The sequence below is a fragment of the Malus sylvestris genome, chromosome 1, assembly GCF_916048215.2.
Source record: "Malus sylvestris chromosome 1, drMalSylv7.2, whole genome shotgun sequence".
Lineage (NCBI taxonomy): Eukaryota > Viridiplantae > Streptophyta > Magnoliopsida > Rosales > Rosaceae > Malus > Malus sylvestris.
The window spans coordinates 28,355,995-28,377,975 of NC_062260.1; the positions used below are offsets into that span (position 1 = coordinate 28,355,995).

At 38.3% G+C, this 21,981-nt stretch overlaps 3 protein-coding genes across 4 annotated transcripts; 1 reads left to right on the plus strand and 2 right to left on the minus strand.

The window, feature by feature from the left end:
* Positions 1 to 5,511: 5,511 nt before the first annotated feature.
* LOC126617364 (plastid division protein PDV1-like) lies at positions 5,512 to 7,452 on the minus strand. 2 transcript variants are annotated; one of them, XM_050285429.1, is made up of 2 exons: positions 7,089 to 7,452; positions 5,512 to 6,245 (listed from the first exon to the last, which is right to left on the minus strand). In XM_050285429.1, the coding sequence occupies exons 1-2, from the start codon at positions 7,404 to 7,406 to the stop codon at positions 5,754 to 5,756; spliced, it is 810 nt and encodes a 269-aa protein (XP_050141386.1). In that variant the 5' UTR covers positions 7,407 to 7,452; the 3' UTR covers positions 5,512 to 5,753. The 2 variants fall into 2 exon arrangements, with proteins under 2 accessions (XP_050141386.1, XP_050141380.1); XM_050285423.1 differs by having other exon boundaries at positions 5,512 to 6,254.
* A 581-nt stretch (positions 7,453 to 8,033) lies between these two features.
* On the minus strand, positions 8,034 to 9,790 carry LOC126617382 (low affinity inorganic phosphate transporter 4-like). The gene is made up of 2 exons (XM_050285435.1): positions 8,890 to 9,790; positions 8,034 to 8,728 (listed from the first exon to the last, which is right to left on the minus strand). Exons 1-2 carry the CDS (start codon positions 9,785 to 9,787, stop codon positions 8,034 to 8,036), a joined length of 1,593 nt encoding a protein of 530 aa, XP_050141392.1. The 5' UTR covers positions 9,788 to 9,790.
* Positions 9,791 to 17,912: 8,122 nt separating this feature from the next.
* LOC126617392 (mitochondrial carrier protein MTM1-like) lies at positions 17,913 to 21,824 on the plus strand. Its single transcript, XM_050285445.1, has 10 exons — positions 17,913 to 18,282; positions 18,567 to 18,656; positions 19,317 to 19,445; positions 19,676 to 19,735; positions 19,827 to 19,997; positions 20,173 to 20,275; positions 20,392 to 20,483; positions 20,562 to 20,711; positions 21,036 to 21,094; positions 21,181 to 21,824. Exons 1-10 carry the CDS (start codon positions 18,064 to 18,066, stop codon positions 21,311 to 21,313), a joined length of 1,206 nt encoding a protein of 401 aa, XP_050141402.1. The 5' UTR covers positions 17,913 to 18,063; the 3' UTR covers positions 21,314 to 21,824.
* Positions 21,825 to 21,981: the final 157 nt, after the last annotated feature.

The following is a 21,981-nucleotide window of genomic DNA, read 5'->3' on the forward strand; positions in this document are numbered from 1 at the left end:
GACACAACTTTGTTGGAAGGGTGGCCTAACCTATGGTGCCATAGACTAGAGGTAACTGGTTTGCCAATATAAGCAGCAGCAGAGAAGGCTTTTGGTGTATGAGAAGCAGAGGATGTGAAAGGAATAGGATACAATCCATCATTGCAGAGACCTTTGAACAATATTCTCCCTGTGGCTTTGTCCTGAATCCAAAAACACCAAGCATCAAATATCAGCCAGCAGTTATTGTCAAGACAGATTTTATGCACAGAGAGTAAATTTTGAGAGATTCTGGGCACATATAAAACTGAATTTAACTTGAGATTATGAAATGGAGTCTGCAATATTGAAGATCCCTTATGAGAGACTTGCAAACCTTCACCACTAGCAGTTTGAATCATCTCAGTGGAAGGAAAAGGGGTTGCCAATGACAAGTTCTTCAAATCTGCAGTCATGTGGTTTGTCGCACCCGAATCCGTAAGCCAAACTTGCTGAGAAAAATTGGAATCCATCGGAGGAGAAGATGCATTGACATGCATAGCAGTCATTGATCCAGAAGGAGAGTTAGTATTGGCATTCCTGAAATGACAAAATTGGGCACTGTGGTTCTTTCGGCCACATATTTGACACCCTTCAACTATTGCACAATCAGTATTCCGAAATCGACATGTATCAGCAAGATGACCATACTTGCCACATATCTGACAAGAATGTCCAGAAGCACCTTGATTTGGTGAATTACCAAGAATCCCACGAGCCGAATTTGGATAAAAAGGCTTGGTGTTCCCAAATTTGGAACCATACTGGAACTTCCCTTTCCCTTTAGCCTTGTTGTAGAATGGTTTATACTGAGAACCATATTGATTACCATAGGAGCCTTCAGCACCTTGATTAATAGAAGAAGAATTTTGCCCAAATTTCCCATTGAACCGTGCCTGAGAACTACTATTTTCAGCAGTCATTGCAGTAAGAAAAGGAGTGGCAGAAACACTCTCAATCATTGCTTCTTCAGCAAGCAATTGAGATCTCAAATCTTTAATAGAAATAACATGTTCCCGTCCTCGAATGATGGATCGAATGGTATTATACTCCGATGATAAGCCATTAAGTGTAAGAATGACTATATCATCATCATCAAATTTAACCCCAGCTGCAGAAAGATAGTCCCTAGCCTCCTTGATTCTTTGCAAATACAAAGAAATAGAATCATTACCCTTTTTGACATTCTGCAATTCTGACTTCATTTGAAAGATACTGGTTCTTGTAACCGTCGAGAATTGTTCCTTGAGTCTTGTCCAGATATCCTGAGCACTAATGCTACCGATCACACAAGAAATAGCAGACGGCGAAAGAGTCGCAGTGATCAACTGCATTAAGGCACGATCATGCAACTTCCAAATCTTGTAGTCATCAGATTCTGTGTGAGAAAGAGTTCCTTGATAATCTTCCTCAGACCCACTAGAGGTAGGCCTTGTAAATCGAATAGGACATGGGGTAGATCCATCCACAAAACCCAAAATACCATGCCCTTCGAGAAGAAGCTGCATCTGAAAATGCCAAACCAAGTAGTTTGTCTCATCAAGCTTTACTGTCACAGACGTAGAAACAGTAGAGATGAGAGAAGTAATTGGTGACTGGAGAATCTGTAATTGAGAAGCAGTAACCATTGGTGCAAGAAATTAGAAAACTTGTTCAAGAACGATGAGTGAGAACTTGTATCGAACACTTGGTGTGCACAGAAGACCAACGCCAAGAACAGTGAAATGTAGAAGATGACGAGCCCCAGAAAATCAAACAGAGCACACAAAGATCAGAAATGATGAGCGGAAGCAGTCCAAGATCGAAGAACTTCAACCGAGCGATTAGCTACTTCGGCTCTGATACCATGTAAACTACACTGTAATAGCAGAAGAATATGCAGTATGAGAGAAAGAGAGAGAGAGAGAGAGAGAGAGAGAGATTTAGAAAGAGAGAGAGAGAGAGAGATTTAGAGAGAGAAGTTAATACTTTCATATGTCATATTTTCTATATCATCAATCTTACAATATCAAGACTATATACTATATGAAACTGCTAACTAACTCTAACAACCTCTCTAACAACCTTTCTAATCTTTTGACAAGTGTCTTCATGTACGATGGTTAATCGAGTTATGGCCATATGGGAAGGAGTCCCGGAGACATTGTGTGAAATTATTTTGCATATTTATGGGATTATAAAATTTTATAATTTTTACGTTACTTAAATAAAAAGAATTGCAAAATCCCACACCCTTCGACCTTCTCTTTCTTCCTTTTTGGCAATGGTGGCATGGGCATATGGTGCAGGTAAGAAGATTTGATTTGGACAGAATCTACTCATTAAACTTGTAACCAAAGCAATGCCCTTTTCTATTCAAATTCTCTGTTAATATTAATGTAACATGTCAAATTCCAAATCTAATGCATGTCACGCAGCAATTAGGTAGACTATGAATTGTTTTGTTTTGTTTTGTTTTTTTTTTTTTTGAGGATCAAGGAAAGTGCATTCCAGGGCACATAGGCCAGAGAGGAAACAAGAGAGCCTACGAAGAGGCAAACAACAGACAAGATAAAGTAAGGAATATTTGTCCAACCCATCTATTCTCGAAATCAATTGCAGTTTTGTGTTCCGATTCGTTACAAAAATGATGTTGAGATTTGGTCACCTGAGAAGGTTTTGAACATTGGAGGGTCTCAACGTTAAAGGTTTTAAGTTTTTTAGTAAAAGCAAAACGTGAAGCATGCAAAAAAAATTTAGTTTATTCACTAAGGCATTTCGTCGAACACTTGGTTGGTTTGTTGTCGTCAGCCGAATCATTTTGTGCACATATTAACAGATTTCAACATATGCAATCTGATGAGTGCTATTGAGAGAATTCATCGAGTGCTACCGATGCAGCCTGCCTAGTGTTTTGCCAAAATATGTCTAGCATGCATTACATCAAACACTTGGTGGACACAAAAAGGATCCATACTAAATATTTGAAGGATCTTCGGAAGACCTTCACATATATATTTTACAAACTCCAAGCGATCTCAGACCACCTTAGTCCCAATGTACATTTACCACTAATAATACTACATGTTTTCTTAGGTTGTATTATTTGAACATTATAGTCGTTTTTAGATGAAATAGTACATCAAAACTTTTCAAAAGTAAAGAATGCACTTGTATAAACATTTGCTGCAATATCATATATACCACATGCACGTAAAAAAAAAGGGATGTTTTTGTGTCGACGACTGAAACTTAGCAGTTCGTATGCCTTCATAATTTGTATGTATATATATTTGCATGATATAATTTTAATTATTTCTGTAATAAACATGTGCGAGCCTGCATTCACGTGTTTATCTCAGTATCTTTATGAAAAAACACTTCTACATTTGAGAACAAGAAGAAAGACAAAGAAAATAAACTTTATAAATAAGAAAGATACAAAACTTAAACCATTATATAGTGCATAAAAGAGATTGTGTTTGAATCGTTCCAAAAAGTAAAGATAAACACATCTTTTTTATTTTTTATTTTGTAATTTAATTACTTGGTATTTCAACCTACCATTTTAATTCGGTCTTTCTTTAAAGTAGGGTTATTGTTCTCTCTTTTAGGATCTCCTCCCGAAATATCTGCTACTGTTTTGAATGATTTAGGTGGTGTGCTTTGGTCAAGAACTATTTGTTCTAGCTTTACGGGTTAAGTTTATCTTTTGAGTTCCAATAATGCTAGTGAAATTATCTATTTAAATTATATTTTGTAAACTATATGACGTAGTTGTTGATGATTGAATTACTAACATGCTTATTTTTTTATTAATGATGTATCACATGATGTGCAAATATGATCTAAATGTTAGTCTATCTAGCACTACTTTTATATCTATTTACGTTGCGGTGGGTTGGGTTTCGTGCCCCGCTTATTAACTCAAAAGAAAAAGAAAGATAGTTTCGATTTTACGTTACCCACTTTTTTACAAAATTCTCATGCAATTTCCTTTTTCGTTTTCGAGTTGACCTAGCTAGTACCTCGTTTCGTTGACATTCTCTACAAGAAACACAAAATCTTTGTTGTCAATTTAAGATCACAAAAGGGCCCGCCAAACAAAGAAAAGTTGAACAAAAGGAAATAATGCTTTCACCTTGTCGATCTTCTCTATTTTTTTTTTCTTTTAACATTTAACTTTTGAGTCATGCATCCAATAGGAGGCACGAGGAAGTGTTTACACGCACCACTTGAAAATTATGACGTTTATTTTGTGTTCAAACCTTTTCATCAACTTTTCCGTTTTTGCCTCATAAAACAAGTTAAAAGCAACCCCCAACCCAAAAAAAAGCTTAAAGAATTTATAGTTTTCCGACTTTATTCCTTTTGTAATTTGGCACTCTTTTCCCATAATTATATATTTATTGAGTTTAAACATTCGTTAGCATTCATAATTCTCATATTAAGAAATGTCAAGGAAATTATCTCAAAAGTGAGGTTCTCGATTGATTATCTGCCACTTCACAGTTAACATCAATTCATATACCGATATTGTAAAACATTGTGCCAAAATCATGTGGTGACAGAGTCTATAAAGAGTTTGATTTTCAGAAAGTTCCCTCAGCATTTCTCATTTTGAAATCAGTCGGAATGGAGATTAAAAATCCGCTAGGGTTCGTCAACAAATGGGTTCTGGTTTTCATAGTTGCATGTGATAATGCTGTGGCAACGGTCGGACTAGCTAGAAAAATACCACCTAAATAGTCCGTGTTCAAATTAGGGTTGACCAAATTGCGCTGCAAAGACGTTTTTGACTTCAGACGACGACGTTCCAAAGTCTCTCAGGACGGGCCCGTATAAACAGCCACCCAGGCCCAAGTTTTGAGGAGCGAGGCCAGTGCTTTGAGCCTTTGACAATTCATAATTTCATAGCTTATAGTACTTTATTTTTATAATCTTTTTAACCAAATTTTGGTTCATGAGATTAATATAACTTTTTACTTTAGTCCATGAAACTTAAAATCGATACAAGTAATATTTGAGATTCTCCACCGTCAATTACTTTGGCATTTCCGTGAAAAATCTCCGTTAAAGTAAAGGTACTTTAAATCAACCCCTCCACTAGAACTGATAATTTCTTCAATTTAACAGATAATCGGATATTGCTAAAGCTAGTACCGATCTCACACAAAAATATACGCTTTCGTAATTCATGTAAGTCGAGACCTCACTAACAGTTTCTTACAGTGATCGATCATAGGGATTATGTTGATTTCGACAACAAAGAGGACATGTTTGATGAGCAAGATCTAATAAATTCATGGTAAATTCAATCTAGGAAGAACTGGAAAAATGCGGCAAACTTGAAGATCAAAGATAAACTACTGATTTAAGAAAACTAATCGCTTTCAATTCCCTGCAAACGAGAGATCGCCATAACTGGGATATTCACTGAATTTCCAATAGACGAAGAAAAAGAAAAGAAAGAAAAAGGCGCGATATCTTGAGATATCGGAATTCATCATCATCTAAACAAATGAAACAAGCCAAACGACCTATGAACGAGCTCGTTTGGATGTGCTTTTAAAATGATTGAAGGCGTTTTTAATGAAAATGTTTTTAGAATCAATTCTTAGTAAAAATGCAAATAAATTCTAAAAAAACTCTTTGCCAAAATCTCCGAAACTTTCCGTGGTAAGAAGAAATACGACTATAACAACAGCATGGCCACCTACCATTGAATTCCCTGCAACAGAATTAAGATTTCAGAGCTAACCTCTAGCCAATAGAACATCCAAGTTGCTGGAATGACCAATAGACGGGGAAGTTTTTCTAACGTTTCTGTTGATGTAGATTTTATCTTCCAGCTCCTGTGGATGCTCCTTAATACCTACCTGATTCAGATGCACAAACGCAATCATACTAAGCGCCACCAACGCAGCATTTCCAAGTATTCCACCCGTATTATCCAACTTAAGGGTTTTCTTAACAAATGTGATACTTGAAATGAGAAATCTGATCAAAATATTTCGCTTCTTCCCTTTGGAGGTCACCAACTTCTCACCAGAAGGACTGACCAGAGGGCCACAAAGACTTTCAGGAGATACTAAACGACTTGCATCACAGACATCTCCAACGAAGGCAAGGGCTTCCTCAATAAATTGGTACTTCTTACCATGGTGTTCAGACAATCTCATTGCTAGAACAATACGGCTCTGCTCCAAGCGTGCAATTGCAGCATCTCTCTCAGCCCGCTGCTGCACCTGCACAGTCTTTAAAAGAAAACAACTGACATAAATATCCGGCTTGGAAATATGCCACAATAGGAAATTTGAAATCCATACAGTGTCTAACAAGCAAAGCCACACGGCATGAACAAAAACACGGAGAATTTCACCCTTTAAGAGCAATGCTATTGTCATCAATACGCAACAAATCCCCACTGTAACTTCTAAGCATGTGTTCAAAACGGGACATGAAATGCATTCAGCACAATCGAACTCAAGAATTTACCTTTAACAGGTGTCGAGGTGCGTGATGTGCATCCCGCCCAATTACCAGCAGTTTCACAACCATTTGTGTTTCTTATATCTTACTCATCACAATTTCCTTTTACTCTATGGAAACTAGTCCCCGTTCTACGTGTCTCTAACACCATCTAATCACATCTACGAAATCACTAGTGTTCTGGTAAAAAGAAGGAACGCAAGCAGAGCAGTTTTCCAAATTTCACAAACTGCAAGCATTTACCTAATTACTGCAGCATTTATAAAATTGCAATAGCACAAACCATATATCATACGTTGATTTTCCCTTTAATTCCGACCCTGTTTTCCCATTTTTCTCAGCAACCAAACAGAAATTAACTAAATTACACGTAACGGCAGCAAACCTCGCAGACATCTTATAATTTGGAATCCGAATGAGCCCTTATGTACATTATCCAAGCATTCACATATCTACACGTCTAATTTCGAAAGAATACATCTCAAACCACAAGACCTAATCAAGCATTTCGTCACTCGTATTTCAATTTTCCTCCAATTTTCTCAGCAACCAAACACAACATAACCAAACAACCCCTTAAAAAAAAGCCATGAACTTACATGAAAAAACTCAAGCTGGTCCTCGAGGTTCTCGAGAGCGGTCCGAATGGCATTTAGGCTCTTGGCCTCCCGAACCGCCGAGTCATCGTCGTGCCCGACTCGGAAGGCCTTCAAATACACGTATCCGGCCCGGTTCTCATCGGCAGCGGCGTCGTTGGTCCGCCGCCGCTTCTTCTTGTCGGAATTTCTGCGAGACTTGACGGAGTTGAGGAAGTGAGCTCTGGAAACGGAGTGGATGGCGTCGCTGAGCTTATCGTGGAGGTCCCAAATCCTCTCGAGGACTGCCTCGATTTCTTCGATTTCCATGTCCCATTTCATGGAGGGAAATTTGGGGGAAGAAGAAAACCAAACTGTTTTATTTTCTAGGGTTTTTAATTCAATTTTTCAGGGGTGGTCCGGCTTAAGCGATTCGGGTTCGTCACGTGGCGTTTGCAAAGCGCGACACGTGGGATTTAATGTGGTCAAAGTTAGCTACACGTGTAAAGTTGGAAATCACAGCAGTAAACATTTAAGCACATCTTCATTTTCATTTCATGTATTGTTACAACGAGAAATTCAAATGAAAGAAAGAAAGTAAATAAATATAAACGTCACCCAAACTCGAGAGATTTTTCAGTCTATCAGAAATACGGCTTATTACATCAAATGTAATAATATACCGGTTGGAAATTTGAAAAAAAAATTCCATCAATTATATTATGATACTTGATGCACTAGACCGTATTCCAGCACACTGAAACATTTCTCCCCAAACTATAACTATTTCTTGTTCTTTCTTTTCACTACAACATCAACTTTTGTTTTTTCTTCGACCTCAAGGTTCGAAACACTTAGAGTAGCTCTTATTTGGTATGCTAAGGCATGTGTATCGAGCTTTATTTGATATTTTTTCTAATTAACTAAATAGTAAAGCTTTGTAGCTAATCAAACTCCTTAATTAACTACCTAGTACGGCGTGGCTGTTGTTGCCGATGTATTGGTACCAGTCATCTGTGTTCCAGCTTCGTGATCGCCGCCACCATCTTCACCCGAGATCTCCTCCAAGGACCGGCCTTTGGTCTCAGTGACCAAGAATGTGAAGAAAAACCCTAGCATGTTAGTAAACGCCAAGAAAAACATAGCTTTCTGAATAACTCCCGGTTTACCACTCAAAGTATAGTACTGCACCCCAAATGCACCCACCATGGCCCCGGCTTTCCCCGCCGCCGCACTCAACGCGTGACACGTGGATCTAACCCTAGTCGGAAACAGCTCGGCCGGAAGCACAAACGTGGTGCTGTTGGGGCCAAAGTTTGCAAAGAAAAAAGTGAGGCCGTACAAGGTTCCAAACATGAACTTGTTTTGCTTGAGGTCATGATATTTGGCGCCTATGATGGCCATGAACAAGGACATCATGAAGAATCCCATAAGTTGGATCTTGAACCTGCCGAGCTTCTCGATGAAGAAGACGGTGAACCAGTAACCAGGGAAGGTGCCGAAAAACGCAATTACAAACATTGCTCGAGAGGTCTCGAACACTTCGCGAAGCGCGTTAACGTCCTCGGGCTTTTGAGTGAGGCCCATCACTGGGAAAATGTCCTTTTGTGTTAAGTTTTGGCTGTAAAAGGCGATATCCAACAAGAACCAAGTAGTTGTTGTACCTGAGGCATATAGCAAACAGCGATCGATAAGATATATATCTAGAGAAACATTCTATGTAAACTCTCAATCGTAAAATATGCGGATCCAATGTTTTATCTAATTAATATATATATCTTGTTTGAGCTAAGTTTATAATATATATATATATATACACACGTACCGATTAGGTGTTTTCCGTGGCGCCTAAAGAACTCCTTGGATAATAATGGGTACTCATTTGCAGCCTTGAACTGTGCCAACTTATCTTGTTCAGCTTGGATTTCGATCTCCAAAACCTTACCCATGTCAGCAGCTGCTTGTTTGGCGTTACCTTCGATCAAGGCTGTGTACCGACCTGTTTCAGGCATTTTCATCCTCCAGTAGAAAGTGACAAGTGCAGGCAAAGCTCCAAGCATAAGCACAATCCGCCACAGATAGTCCGCCTGTGGCTGCGTGGACAACACGTGCGAAGAATCTGCAGGGCTGTGGCTGAATGCCGGTGCAGGATACATGTTGAGGAAAATTTTCGACAAGATCATAGACACCAAACCGGCAAAAATGATCCCAACACCCTGCATCGCAAACACCGCCGCTATAAACATCCCACGAGTCATTTTGTTGGCGTATTCGGACATGATCGTGGCGGAGAGAGGGTAATCGCCACCGATACCAAACCCTAACCAAAACCTGAAGAAGCATAAAGTTGTCATGACAGAGCCTGCTGAGGAGCCAAATGATAGGCCGGAGCAAATGGCACAAACAACCATCATGATTAGGGTTATCCCGTAGACCTTCTTTCGGCCTAGCTTGTCACCGAGATACCCGAATACGAGCTGGCCCGATAGGGTTCCGATTAGGGCAACACCTATCACGAAGTTGTTGACGTTCACTGGGAGCTTCCCCGGCTTTCCGGTACTAGGGTTGTAGTAGTAAAGGCGGCCGAGGAGTTTGGAGACGGTGGAGATGCAAAAGAGGTCGTAAGCGTCGGTAAAGAAACCCATTCCGGCGATGACAATGGCCGTTATGTGGTACCATTGTGTCCTGGCTGAGTCCAGAGCATGCAGCACGGCTATGGCCATTTTGGTAATTCAAAACTGGGACCTTGTACTTTACTCTTAGTCTTAGTTGTGTGTTTGCTGCTGGTGTAGTTGGTGATGATGATTTCATATATAGGCTCTCATTTTTAGGAATTATTGACGGCTAAGTATTACAAGGACGGACGTTTATACCTAGGTTTTGGGAGGATTACAAGAAATCACAGAGGGTACGTATCAAGGATATTCTACATATATGCTTTATGCTTAGATTGTGAAATTTGTAATAAAATGGTTTATTCTAATTAAGATTATATATCCACTTAGTACTACGATCTAGTGATATTTCTCTTCACTTGTAAGTGAGTGGTCTTAGGTTCGATTCTCGCCAAAGGTTAATTTGAACCACATTATTACTAACTCATTGTGAGGCTAAGTCCACCCCTCCCTTTAGTGTAGATAATATCGTTTGTTAAAAAAAAAAGGGAAAATTAGGTTCACATCCTTCTTTTTGTTACTCCATTGATTAAAATCCTATTTATTTTCAATTTTTTATCAAGGTCTTTGGGTATTAATAACATCATTAATTATTTGAATAATAAAATATTATTATTTTTAAATATATTCCTTTAATGTTAAAAATGTTACAATTAGTATATTTATATTTATGGCTAAATTTTTTTATCATATAATTTTATTTTTAGTTTGTACCTATTTTTAATTTGCAAATATTTTTTAATTTGTACCAATTTTCTTTTCATTTTTAATTTGTACCCATATATTAGTTTCTTTTTGTGCCCATATTTTTTAAAGTTTTATTTGTGTTTGTACCCATGTGTATACCGTCACGTGACATTGTATATTTAATCAATAATAGAAAAATTACATATGGTATATTTATGTTTTATGCCTAAACTTTGTATCAAATATTTATATTTTTAGTTTGTACCCACTTTTAATTTGCAACATTTTTTTTTTAATTTGTAGTATTTTCTTTTTACCCATGTACTAATTTCTTTTAGCGCCTATATTTTTAAAAATTCATTTGTATTCATAAATTTTAATCTTTTATTTGTACCTTAATTTATTTCTAATGTACCCATTCTTCTTTATTAATGTACCACTTTGTTATATGTGAAATGTACCAATTTTTTTGTAAAATGTACCAATTTTTTTAACACTATGGATACATTCTTTTGCCATTTATTATTTCTTATTTTTACATATTTTTTATCCATTTATTCAATCAAAATGTTTGAATTTTTTTTATTGTAACCGTTTCTAATAGTATTATAATGCAGGATTTTAAATTTAGAGGATTATAAATCTCATAAAATATCAAATAATTAATGTCAAAACTATAAAAATATAAATATTAATAGTAATATAATGAGGTGTACAAAGTCAAGGGACCTTGATCAAATTTTGAATAATATTAAGGTTTTAATCAAAGAATGTTAAGGATTAGGGACCGCATCCAAAATATCCCAAAAAAAAATTAAGATTATATAGGAGTTTGGCTTTCCATGCACCATAGTCAGTGTTCCCATCTAGAAACGGAGGGTGTGACACAGAGCCAGCAAAACGATCTATTTTAGAGCCTCCCTGTAGATGTAGCAGTATATCTAGTGACATGCTCTTGAAGCCAATTAAGAGTACTAACACAGAATAAGACTAAATCCATGGTTTCGGGACCACCCCACGTGTTATAATAAGAATAGATGACATGATTGATGTTGATGCACAAAACCGGAGGGGTTTTGGAACAATGTAAATCCGACCGTGAATCTGCAAGAAAGTAAATAACGCAAGATGTATCGTGGTTCATCCTAATGTTCGGGCTACGTCCACATTGATATAGTATTTCTCTGAGATGATTGTGAGGGAGAGAGTCTCTGTAATGTGAGAGCGAGGCTTTGAGAGGGTGAGAGTCAGGCCTAAGAATTGGCCTCTCTTAATGAGGAGAGTGATGGGTCCTTTTATAGAATAAGGGTTCCTCACTTATTACATATTTGCCCCTTCATTTATTACATAATTACATTTGAGTCCCCCGAGTATTTATACGAGGTCTAAATATGGAGGCTCTAAGTATGGTATAAACAGTAGTCCCCCAAGTTTTCAGTCAAGAAAGTCTTTTGGCTGGTGACTTGAAATTCAGTCCATGTGTGGGCTGAAGTGACTAGATGTCGTCTAGAACTGATACTCGATATGAGACGGTGCCCAATCTGAAATGATGTTCAACCAGAAGTAGCACATGTTGCGAGGCTGCTCTGCTTGTGGCTTATGTTGCCTTGGTTGGCTCGGCTTGTGGCGTTGAATGTGAGGGAATCCCTTTTATAGAATAAGGGTTCGCTCCTCAATACATGAGTAATGGGCTAAAGTTGATGCTCGCGGCGAGGCGGTTGCTTGGCAGGCGGCGATGCTCTCTAATGATGGTGAGGGAGTCATTTTTATAAAATAAGTGCTCGTTCCTCAATACATAAATAATGGGTTAGGAGTGATGCTCGCGGCGATGCGGTTGCTCAGCTGGTGGCGATGCTCTCTAATGAAGGTGAGAGAATCCCTTTTATAAAATAAAGGCTCACTCCTCAGTACATGAATAATGGGTGCTCTCTAATGAAAGTGAGGGAGTCCCTTTTATAGAAAAAGGGATCGCTCCTTAATACATAAATAATGGGCTAAGTCCCCCAAGTATTTTTCATGAGGCCCAGTTGAGGCCCAATATATGGTACATAATGTAGTCCCCCAAGTTTTCGGTCAATAGAGTATGTTGGCTGGAAACTTCAAATTGAATCCATGTATGGGCTGAAGTGACGGTTGTTCGGAGGTGGTATTTGTATACCTTGCACTGAAGCTTTGTAGGTGAAGTTTTGCAAGTGAAGCTTTTGAAGTTGGAGCTTTGTAAATGAAGCTTTTGAAGCTGGAGCTCTGTAAATAAAGCTTTCGGAGCTGATTGACATGAGTGATGCTCATGAATGTTTATGTTGATTGACATGAGTGATGCTCATGGATGTTGACATGAGTGATGCTCATGAATGTTGACATGAATGATGGTCATGAATGTTTATGTATGATTGACATGAGTGATGCTCATGAATGTTTATGTATGATTGATATGAGTGATACTCATGTATAATTTTGGAGTACTGGACGTACTTTTGATCACCTAGTGGGTGATAATAGCGGCAGACTGCCGAATAATTTTTTGTAGTACTGGACATACTTTTGATCACCTGGTTGGTGATAATAGAGGGCCTGACTCTTTTGGGCATATGGGTCTTTGCCCTCCATATAACATTTCAGCCCATTATTTTGGGCTTGCCGTTATTTATTTATTTATTATTATTATTACCCTCTGATGAGGTTATACAGATATCTCCGAAAGATAAGAAAAATAAATTACATCATTAAAAAATAAATCCGACCCTCTGCTCAATGGGTCACGCCTATAATTTCCTTTTCTGCATGCCATCACCACCGCAATTATGTTTGTTTCTTTTTATCTTCTTTTGCTTTCTGCTTTTGTTTTCTCCTTCTTCTTTTTCTTTTTCTTTTCCCTTTTGCAGATGGCAGACAAGGAATGATTAATAGAATTAATAATAAGAAAAGAAAAAAAATCTTATCTCTGCTTTGCTTTTCCTGTGGTATTCGCAGGAGATGGGATCTAAGGTGCGTAGGACCAGTGGTGGAGTCAAATTGCGTTAGTGGCTTTGAATCAGAGGTACCTATCCTTTACCCATGTGCTTTTGTGGTGGAATCTGAGGTGCCTTCGACTGAGAAGTCGACAACGTTGCTCGCCACGTTCTGCAAGGGTCGGGCGTGCCTGACTCGATGGCGGGCTAGGAGCTAGTCGACTGGAAAGGCACGTTCTAAAGAAAGAAAGGTGGCCAGGAAGTCACAGTAGATGACGGAGAGAGAGAGCAGTGCGGCGAGAGAGGCCAAGATCGAAACTTTGGAGACCTGCATTTCGGCGAAGCAGTGCGTTTTTTGAGTTCGCTGAGATGGAAATTCAGTCAGTCAATGGCTCGGCTCCGGCGACTTTCAACTCCTTCTCGTCGAGCACTGCTTGTCTCTTTGTCTGCCTCGAAAAGCCACCGGAGAAGGACTGAGTTTGGCCGGACTCATGTATGCCTAGTGCTGTCTTGAGCATATGTAACGACTGCTTCCTCACCAAACTCTCCTTATGAACTAAGCCTCTTTTAATTCCGTCCCAGTATTCATTTTCTGTTCTGGTATCAAATCCTTCGAGTTTATCAGTCATGGAGTTAGCTCTTCCACTTGGGTTCGGTCTGGTCTGACTGCAAAGAGTGAGAAGGTGACGACTGCCGCAAAGGGGAGACGGAGAGAATTAAAGTGAAAGCTGTGGAGTTACAGTGAGGCAACTAGACTTGAGAGGTGACTGAGAGGAAGAGAGACGGCGGCGGCTTGAGAGATAGTGAGATAGACAGAGTCGAATTGAGGTTTGAGGTTTGTAGGGGTCGTAGGGTTACTGCTGCTGGTGGTGGTATTGGGATTGATCTTCTTGGCGGGTCTGTGGGTAGGAGTAATCCATGGCGATGATGTTTCTGTATTTCCTTATGTTGAGACAGATCTTTGTGTTCCGGCGATAATGCGGCTTGAGGAGTTGCTGGTCATCTGAGGTGGCTATTGGATCGGCGGTGCTGGCTCTGAGAATCTGCGGTGGTTGGTTTCGGTTTCTCTTGTGAGCTTCTGCCTTCTCTCTCTCTAGTTTCTCTTTCTTCCCCACTGACTTTCTTCGCAGTATGGTGTCGGACTTGAAAATGGTTTTGTTTAATTGAGATTGACTTAAGAGAGAGAGAGAGTTGAGCATCTCTTGGTTTTGCAGATCCACGGTGGACAGTGGTGAGGTTTCACGGTGGTGAGATGAAAAAATGAAAGAAAACATACATAACTTTTTGTGTCTTTTCTCATAGACGGCGCTAAATGTTGATGCACAAAACCGGAAGGGTCTTGGAACAACGCAAATTCGACCGTGAATCTACAAGAAAGTAAATAACGCAAGATGTATCGTGGTTCACCCTAATGTTCGGGCTATGTCCACACTGATATAGTATTTCTCTTAGAGGATTGTGAGGGAGAGAGCCTCTGTAATGTGAGAGTGAGGCTTTGAGAGGGTAAGAGTCAGGCCTAAGAATTGGCCTCTCTTAATGAAGAGAGTGAGGGGTCCTTTTATAGAATAAGGGCTCCTCACTTATTACATATTTACCCCTTCATTTATTACATAATTACATTTGAGTCCCCCGAGTATTTATACGAGGTCTAAATACGGACGCCCTAAGTTTGGTATAAACAATTGATATATCATAATTAGCAGGCCTTTTATTTGGTAGGTAACATCGATGAAGCTACTGCAAAAGCTACAACCTTAGGAACTTAGAAATGGAGAGTAAATTGAAGAAATGACCTTAAATCTTTGTGTACTAACATCGAATCGAATTGTTTGGGATTCTAGCGTATATTAATAAAAATAAATTTACGATATGATTGATATGTCACACTTCTAGAGTATATTGATAAAAATGAATATCTATGTATTACAGTTTGAGTAAAACGTCACATGACTGTATTTTGTGTATGGATACTGAAAAATTGCTTCAGATATTTGAATGGATTGCTAGCTGTATCAGCTTGTTGCAGACTAACATTACTTCAAATTTTATAGTATATGTTCCTTTCAATTGCAATGGTAACAAGAAATTGGGAGATCGAAGTTTTTGGATGGTTGTGGCATCCAAGAAGCTCAAACTTATCTTCAACGTCGTAGACAAATTAACCCATCAATTTCCTGGGTTTTGTAAGCAACCTGAAGCTAGCTAGCTGTTAATTTTGTAGGTCTAATCTATTCCCATGGTAACTATCTTGAAATTACGCTAGTGATTAATTCGATCAAAGCTTGTCGCCGTCTAATTAATATGGATAAATATTGGCGTTCTTGTATTTGATGAGCCTCATAGACAATGTTGTTGTTGGAGTCCCTCGGGCTTGTTTTGTGGCCGTTGTTGTTTTGTAGTTTCCTCTTTGGGTTGTAATCCCCGTTCTTAGAGGGAAAAAGAAGCTTGTAGCTCTCAGTCAGAGTGATTAACAGTTTTGTATTGTATGAACATTGTCCTTTGTTAATTTGGTCGGATATGCTTCACATCTTTCAGTAAAAAACAAGGTCGTAATCCTAAGAAAACAAAAGGTCGTAATTGATGCCCTTGGGTTTTAGAACCACCCTTTTAAATAAGGGATGAAATTAAAACTTAGGGTGGCTATACGTATATGTTCAGGGTGGGCTTATCAGCATAGGTATTTTTACTTCTCATACACTCTCTTTCAATTTCTAACTATCTGATCGAAATTGAACATAAATTAACAAGAGTGTGTATGAGGTAAAAAAATGTGTGGGAATGATACTACCTTATGTTCATACAAAGTCATAACCTGTGACATTTGGCTTTTGTTTTGTTGTAAAATCATTACATAAGTTCAAATCTTACGAATGAATGATATGTTATTGCATGAAAAGTTTCAGATTTGGAACGAATTTTTTCATTGCAAAATTGGTAAACTTTCCAATTTACCCTTGAGGAGGGATTGTGTTAATAGTGGAAATCAAGTATCTCTGTGGCCTTACTCATCTGAATTCCAGACCCCCCCCCCCCCCCCCTCCTCTTTTTTTCTCTACATTAACTATTGACACACACAAATAAAATTCATATTTTACCTTTTTTGTACAGATAAACAATATTAATTTACCCGAAAAATAGGAGAAAAATTTGAATCGAAATGCAGTAGGCTAAAAAGATACGGAAAATGATCCTCGTCGGATTCTTTTTCTAGGGATCCTAGAGATTCTGTGATCATGACCGTTCATCATACATCATGCGGTCAGAAATGATTTCAAAATTTAAAATAAATAATACCTAATAAAAACTGATAATATGATATACAATGAACGATCATAATCACGAAATAAAAAACATCTAGTAAGAATCCTTTTCCAAAAGATACCAAGACAATATGGGAGGACAAGTGTAGCTTTGCTTGGTGTCACACCTAGAGTTGCGTCACGTCTTACGCACATTATAACTCTTCTAGAAGCAATTGTTCAACGCTCCAATTTCTCGAACAAACTATAAGGCCTTGTTTGTTTCCAACAAATCAAGACTGCGTATGAAATACTAACTACACATTTGCTGTATGGAATTGTGATCAATTAGGACTTATTTTGAAGTACTTTTAAAATGAAGTAGTTTTTCAAATATGCATCAGTTATGTGTTTTTTGTACGAAGAACTATCGGTGACAGTACTTTTTTGGTTTAAAAAACAATTGAAGTGCTGTTGAAAATACGCATCCGTTTGTGCTTCTTAGACGAATTACAAGCACTTCAAAATTTTTGGATCTAAATACACTTTCATCGAATGCATTTCAGTCATTTTAAAAGCCCTTTCCAAACACACTCTTAGTTTATTTTTTTGGAACAAACGATATTATCTACTCTAAGGGGTGGAGGAGTGAACTAAACCTCACAATAGACTATGGACTAGCAATAATGTGGTTCAAAATACGCCTTTAGCAAGAATATAAACTCAGTTTGTATAAGATTTTAATTGCTAACGACTTAACATAATCATTTATTCTGTACGTAAGGATGATCAAATAATTTAAAATTTGATTAATTGTTTCAAATATAAATCTATATTTATAAGAGAGTTAATTAGGTTAATTATCCAATATTCAGAGGTGATCCTTTTAAAATATTTCAAGCAACTACTTAATGTTTTGAAAATTGAACATATGTTAGGTAATTAGTGTTTAGTGATAATGTAAACTAATATTGAAGCGGGTTTTCATTTTCCCATATAAAAATCTAAATTGCATTATCGATCCCCTTTAGCCAAGTAAATTTTCGGGTTTCATAAATAGCGGTTAACAAAAATAATATTTGATATTTATCCATATTATAATTTAACGTTAGTCTATTACGAGGCTAAACTCATTATCATTACTCTTAGTATTGTTTGTTAATAAAACAAAAAAAAACAACGTGGTGACAAAAAGTCCATTATTTTGACTCGCCCTCACAAACGCTGCCAAACGTGGCCTTCTCTCTCTCTCTCTCTCTCTCTCCCCCTCCTCTTGCCGCCTCACTTTCTGGTAAGCCTATTGTTTACTGCTTCTCTCTCTACTTTCCTCCTCTCCAAGCAATTCGGAAAAACAAACCAAAAAATAAACCTTTTTTTTTAATTTTTTTAATTTTATTTGTTTCCAATTTCTCATTTAAAAACAAAATTAATTCAATTATGTCGGGTCACAATGGTCAGAGAGAGCGCGGCGAATAAGATGGTGGAGTTGGAGCGAGCGCAGAATCCATGGATGAGCACGGAGCAAACGCAATCGGTTGGGGCGGATTTCTCTGCCGCGCAGCCCCCCAGCACGTCGCACTGGCAATTGGGGGTCGCCGAGCGAGCTTTCTCGGCGGCCGGGGCCGCATTTTTATCGGCGATTATTGTTAATCCGCTTGATGTTGTAAAGGTATGCCCTTTGATTTGTTGTTTTAGTCTGTTTGGTTTCCCAGAAAGTGAGAAGAAAGTGTAAAACGAACCCATCATTCATTGCCTTTGATTTTAATTTTATTTATTTTAGGATTTAATCCAATTTAGGAGAGGGGAAGAACTGAAATGTTGAATTTGGGTATTTTTGCTATATGGGATTTAAAATTCTACCAAAATTAGGAAAGACTGTTCAAATTCTTGGTTATTTGAGTGATTTGGAAACATGGACTTAGCAAATGTTGCTGTGTTGATTTGTTGTTGCAGACGAGGTTGCAAGCTCAGGCAGCTGGGGTTCCTTACTCGCATCCGCTAAGTAATGTCATTAGTCGGATGTCATATTTCGGGCCAAGCATGGTATGATCGCCTTACTTGTGGACAATGAGATTCTTAACCCTTTTTCGGTTTGCTTCTGTTGTTATGGTGATTTAACTGTAATCTGAAATGAAATGGCGTACAGATTCGTGTATGGTGGTTTGATAGACCATATTACTACTTGATCATGTGATAGGTTGTGTTAGTACTTGCATTGTTGTCTCGGCATGAAACCTTATATTGTCTTGGTTTCTTCAGTTAGCTGATATTTGTAATGTTCGTGGTACTGTGAGTACAAGGAGTTACATGTATTTATTTTTCCAAGGTTATTGAAAATTGAAATTTCCTGAGGGCAAGCCTTGGCGCAACGGAAAGGTTGCTCCTTTGTGACCGAAGGGTCAGGGGTGCGAGTCGTGGAAACAACCTCTTTACAAAACAAGGGTAAGTCTGCGTACGATAGACGTTTCCTCCGACCCTCGCAAAACGGGGAGCCTTGTTGCCTTGGGGTTGCCCCACCCTTTTTTTAATTGAAAATTGAAAATTCCCAAGAGGCTGAGATATGTAGACATTTCTGTCCGACTATTTCATTGCAACCGCTTGGATTCTTCTTCATCTCTTTTCCTGCATATATTTTCTGTTGGTTTGGCAGAAATATGTTATTCTCCCTTTTTCACTATTGCTAGTTTATTTTTGTGTGCTCAGATGTTTGCGGATCTAAGGTGTTCGCCATCATGCACACGTGCTGGAATTCAAGGCACTGTTTCAATATGCCCTCCAGATTGCTTTCAGTACAAAGGCACATTGGATGTCTTCTACAAAATCATTAGACAGGTTGGTGGATTTGCGGCTTTGTTTTCGTTATACTAATGATGTCAAATGTTCATGAAAAGAGAACTGTAGTTAAAAGTGTGCACCTGCTTATTCGTGATTATATTGCTATGTTAGTTCGTGTTCGTAAAGCATGATATGTATGCATGGTGCTTATCCATGCCTGTTTAAGTAGTCACCTTCATCTTCACTGTACCTGTCTGTGATTTTGACTTTGGAGAGTGATATTGCAGGAAGGATTTTCAAGGCTATGGCGAGGCACAAATGCAGGGTTAGCCCTTGCTGTTCCAACAGTAAGTTTTTAATGTTATCAGGTCTTATTTGGTTTCCTCTTGGGCATGCCATTGATCTTTCATTTATGTGACTCGCCTTTTTGTTAATCAGGTGGGAATTTACCTACCATGCTATGATGTGTTTCGCAACCAATTAGAGGAATTCACTGCTCGTAATGCACCAAGCACGACAGCTTATGTCCCGCTAGTTGCCGGCTCTTTGGCACGCTCGTTAGCTTGTGCAACTTGCTATCCTATTGAACTTGCTAGAACTCGCATGCAGGTAACTTAGAAGTTTAGAACTTCATATTAAGCTTAATTTCGTTCTACTTTTATATTATAGATGTTTTCTTAGATTTGTTTTCGCAAATTTTGGTCTGGCTTTCAGAGCCGAGTTGTGGAGGCTTCTCGTACCTTTATTTATTTATTTATTTTAATTTATCAAAATTTGTTAATAGGCATTCAAAGTGATACAAAATGGCGGGAAGCCTCCTGGTGTTTTGAAGACTTTATTTGGTGTCATCTCTCATGTCAAGACCACAAGTAATGTGCAGAGCAACTGTAAGTCCATTTTTCCTGCATTTCTCAGATATTATTTTTTTGATGGCAGGTTGCGGCTTTGGCTTCAGGTATTGTTCTTCTGAAGTTAATGATTCTGATAGTCTCTCCTTTAACAGTGCAAGGTTATCGTGTCCTGTGGACCGGTATGGGAGCACAACTTGCTCGTGATGTTCCCTTCTCAGGAATCTGTTGGGCAACCCTTGAGCCAGTAAGGATTCATTCTTCTGATTGCTTATTCTTTTGTATCTTTACTTGCTTTAACAAAATCTTTTTTCTGTCTGAACAGCTCAGGAGAAAACTTCTTGGTCTGGTGGGTGATGAAGCCAGCGCACTCAATATCCTTGGGGCAAATTTTTCCGCTGCTTTTGTTGCAGGAAGCCTTGCTGCTGCAGCTACATGTCCGTTGGATGTTGCAAAAACCCGAAGGCAGATAGAGGTAATTTGCTTCTCTGTGTTCTGTTCTGAATGGATCTCTCAGGAACTTCTTTTGATGAAAATGTGATGCTTATGAAAGTTTTGAAAACCACACAAAGGAAACCGAAAAAGTGAAAGTGGTTGATCCTTTTACCAAACTTTTCAAAAACTGATTAGATGAATGAAATCTAAGAAAAAAAAATAGCATAGCGACGGTGCTGTTTGATGGTTCTTCTTATGATAATAGCATTAGCAATTCCAAATGCATTGTTGGGCAAAATTATTGCACTTTTTTGTATATCTTCACTCTGCTCTTAACTATTTATTTTTCAAATTTAAATATCAGAACGATCCAATCAGGGCAATGAAAATGACGACGCGGCAAACACTTCTGGAGATTTGGAGGTATCCCTCTAATCTATAAATTTTCCGACGATTTATTTAGTTCTTTCCTGGAAATGACACTTACATAATGTTTTATTTTGGTACAGGGGTGGAGGTCTGAAGGGATTGTTCACAGGAGTTGGCCCTCGTGTTGCCCGCGCAGGCCCTTCTGTTGGGATTGTGGTTTCCTTCTATGAAGTTGTGAAGTACGTTCTCCATCAGCGGTACGCAGCTTCATGATAGTGAGGCAGATTCATTTTTTCTCCTCTTATGATCCTTCGAATGTGTCCTTTGATGCGGCGTCCCGTGACTTTGCAAAGGATGAGGAAACGATTTTGGTACAGAAGATCAGCTACAAGTTTTGCAGATACAAGAGATTTTTCCTCTAGTTTTGGATGTTTACTTTTTTTGCTCAGTTTTTAGCAGACATAGATACGTCTAGGTTCTGCCCTTGGCTTATTTGGCTAAATTTTTGGGTTAATTACGTTTAGCACCCTTAAGTTTGGGTGCAGTGGAATTCTCGTACTTCTTTAGAACATTGCAATGTCTTACATAAACTTGTGTGTTAGTGGCATTGTCATATATTTAGTCAATCAGTTTGACGTTAAATAATGATGCGGTAACTGTGGATCTCACAATTGTACTAATATGGATGTCAAATTTGTCACGTGGACAAACAATTAATTAAAATGATATTGGTGGTGCTATCACAGTTTGGATTAGGGTCTAATCCACGCACCTTTAAGTAAAATGCTGTTTCTCTAAATTTTTCTTTTGATCCCTAGTGAGCTTAAGAATGGTGTTATACACCTACTGATATGTGTAGGAGAATGAAAAGTGTGCAATCAACTGGTTCGTTCAGTACTGTTTTAGGAAGCACTTTTAGTCACAAGTGCTTTTATTATAAA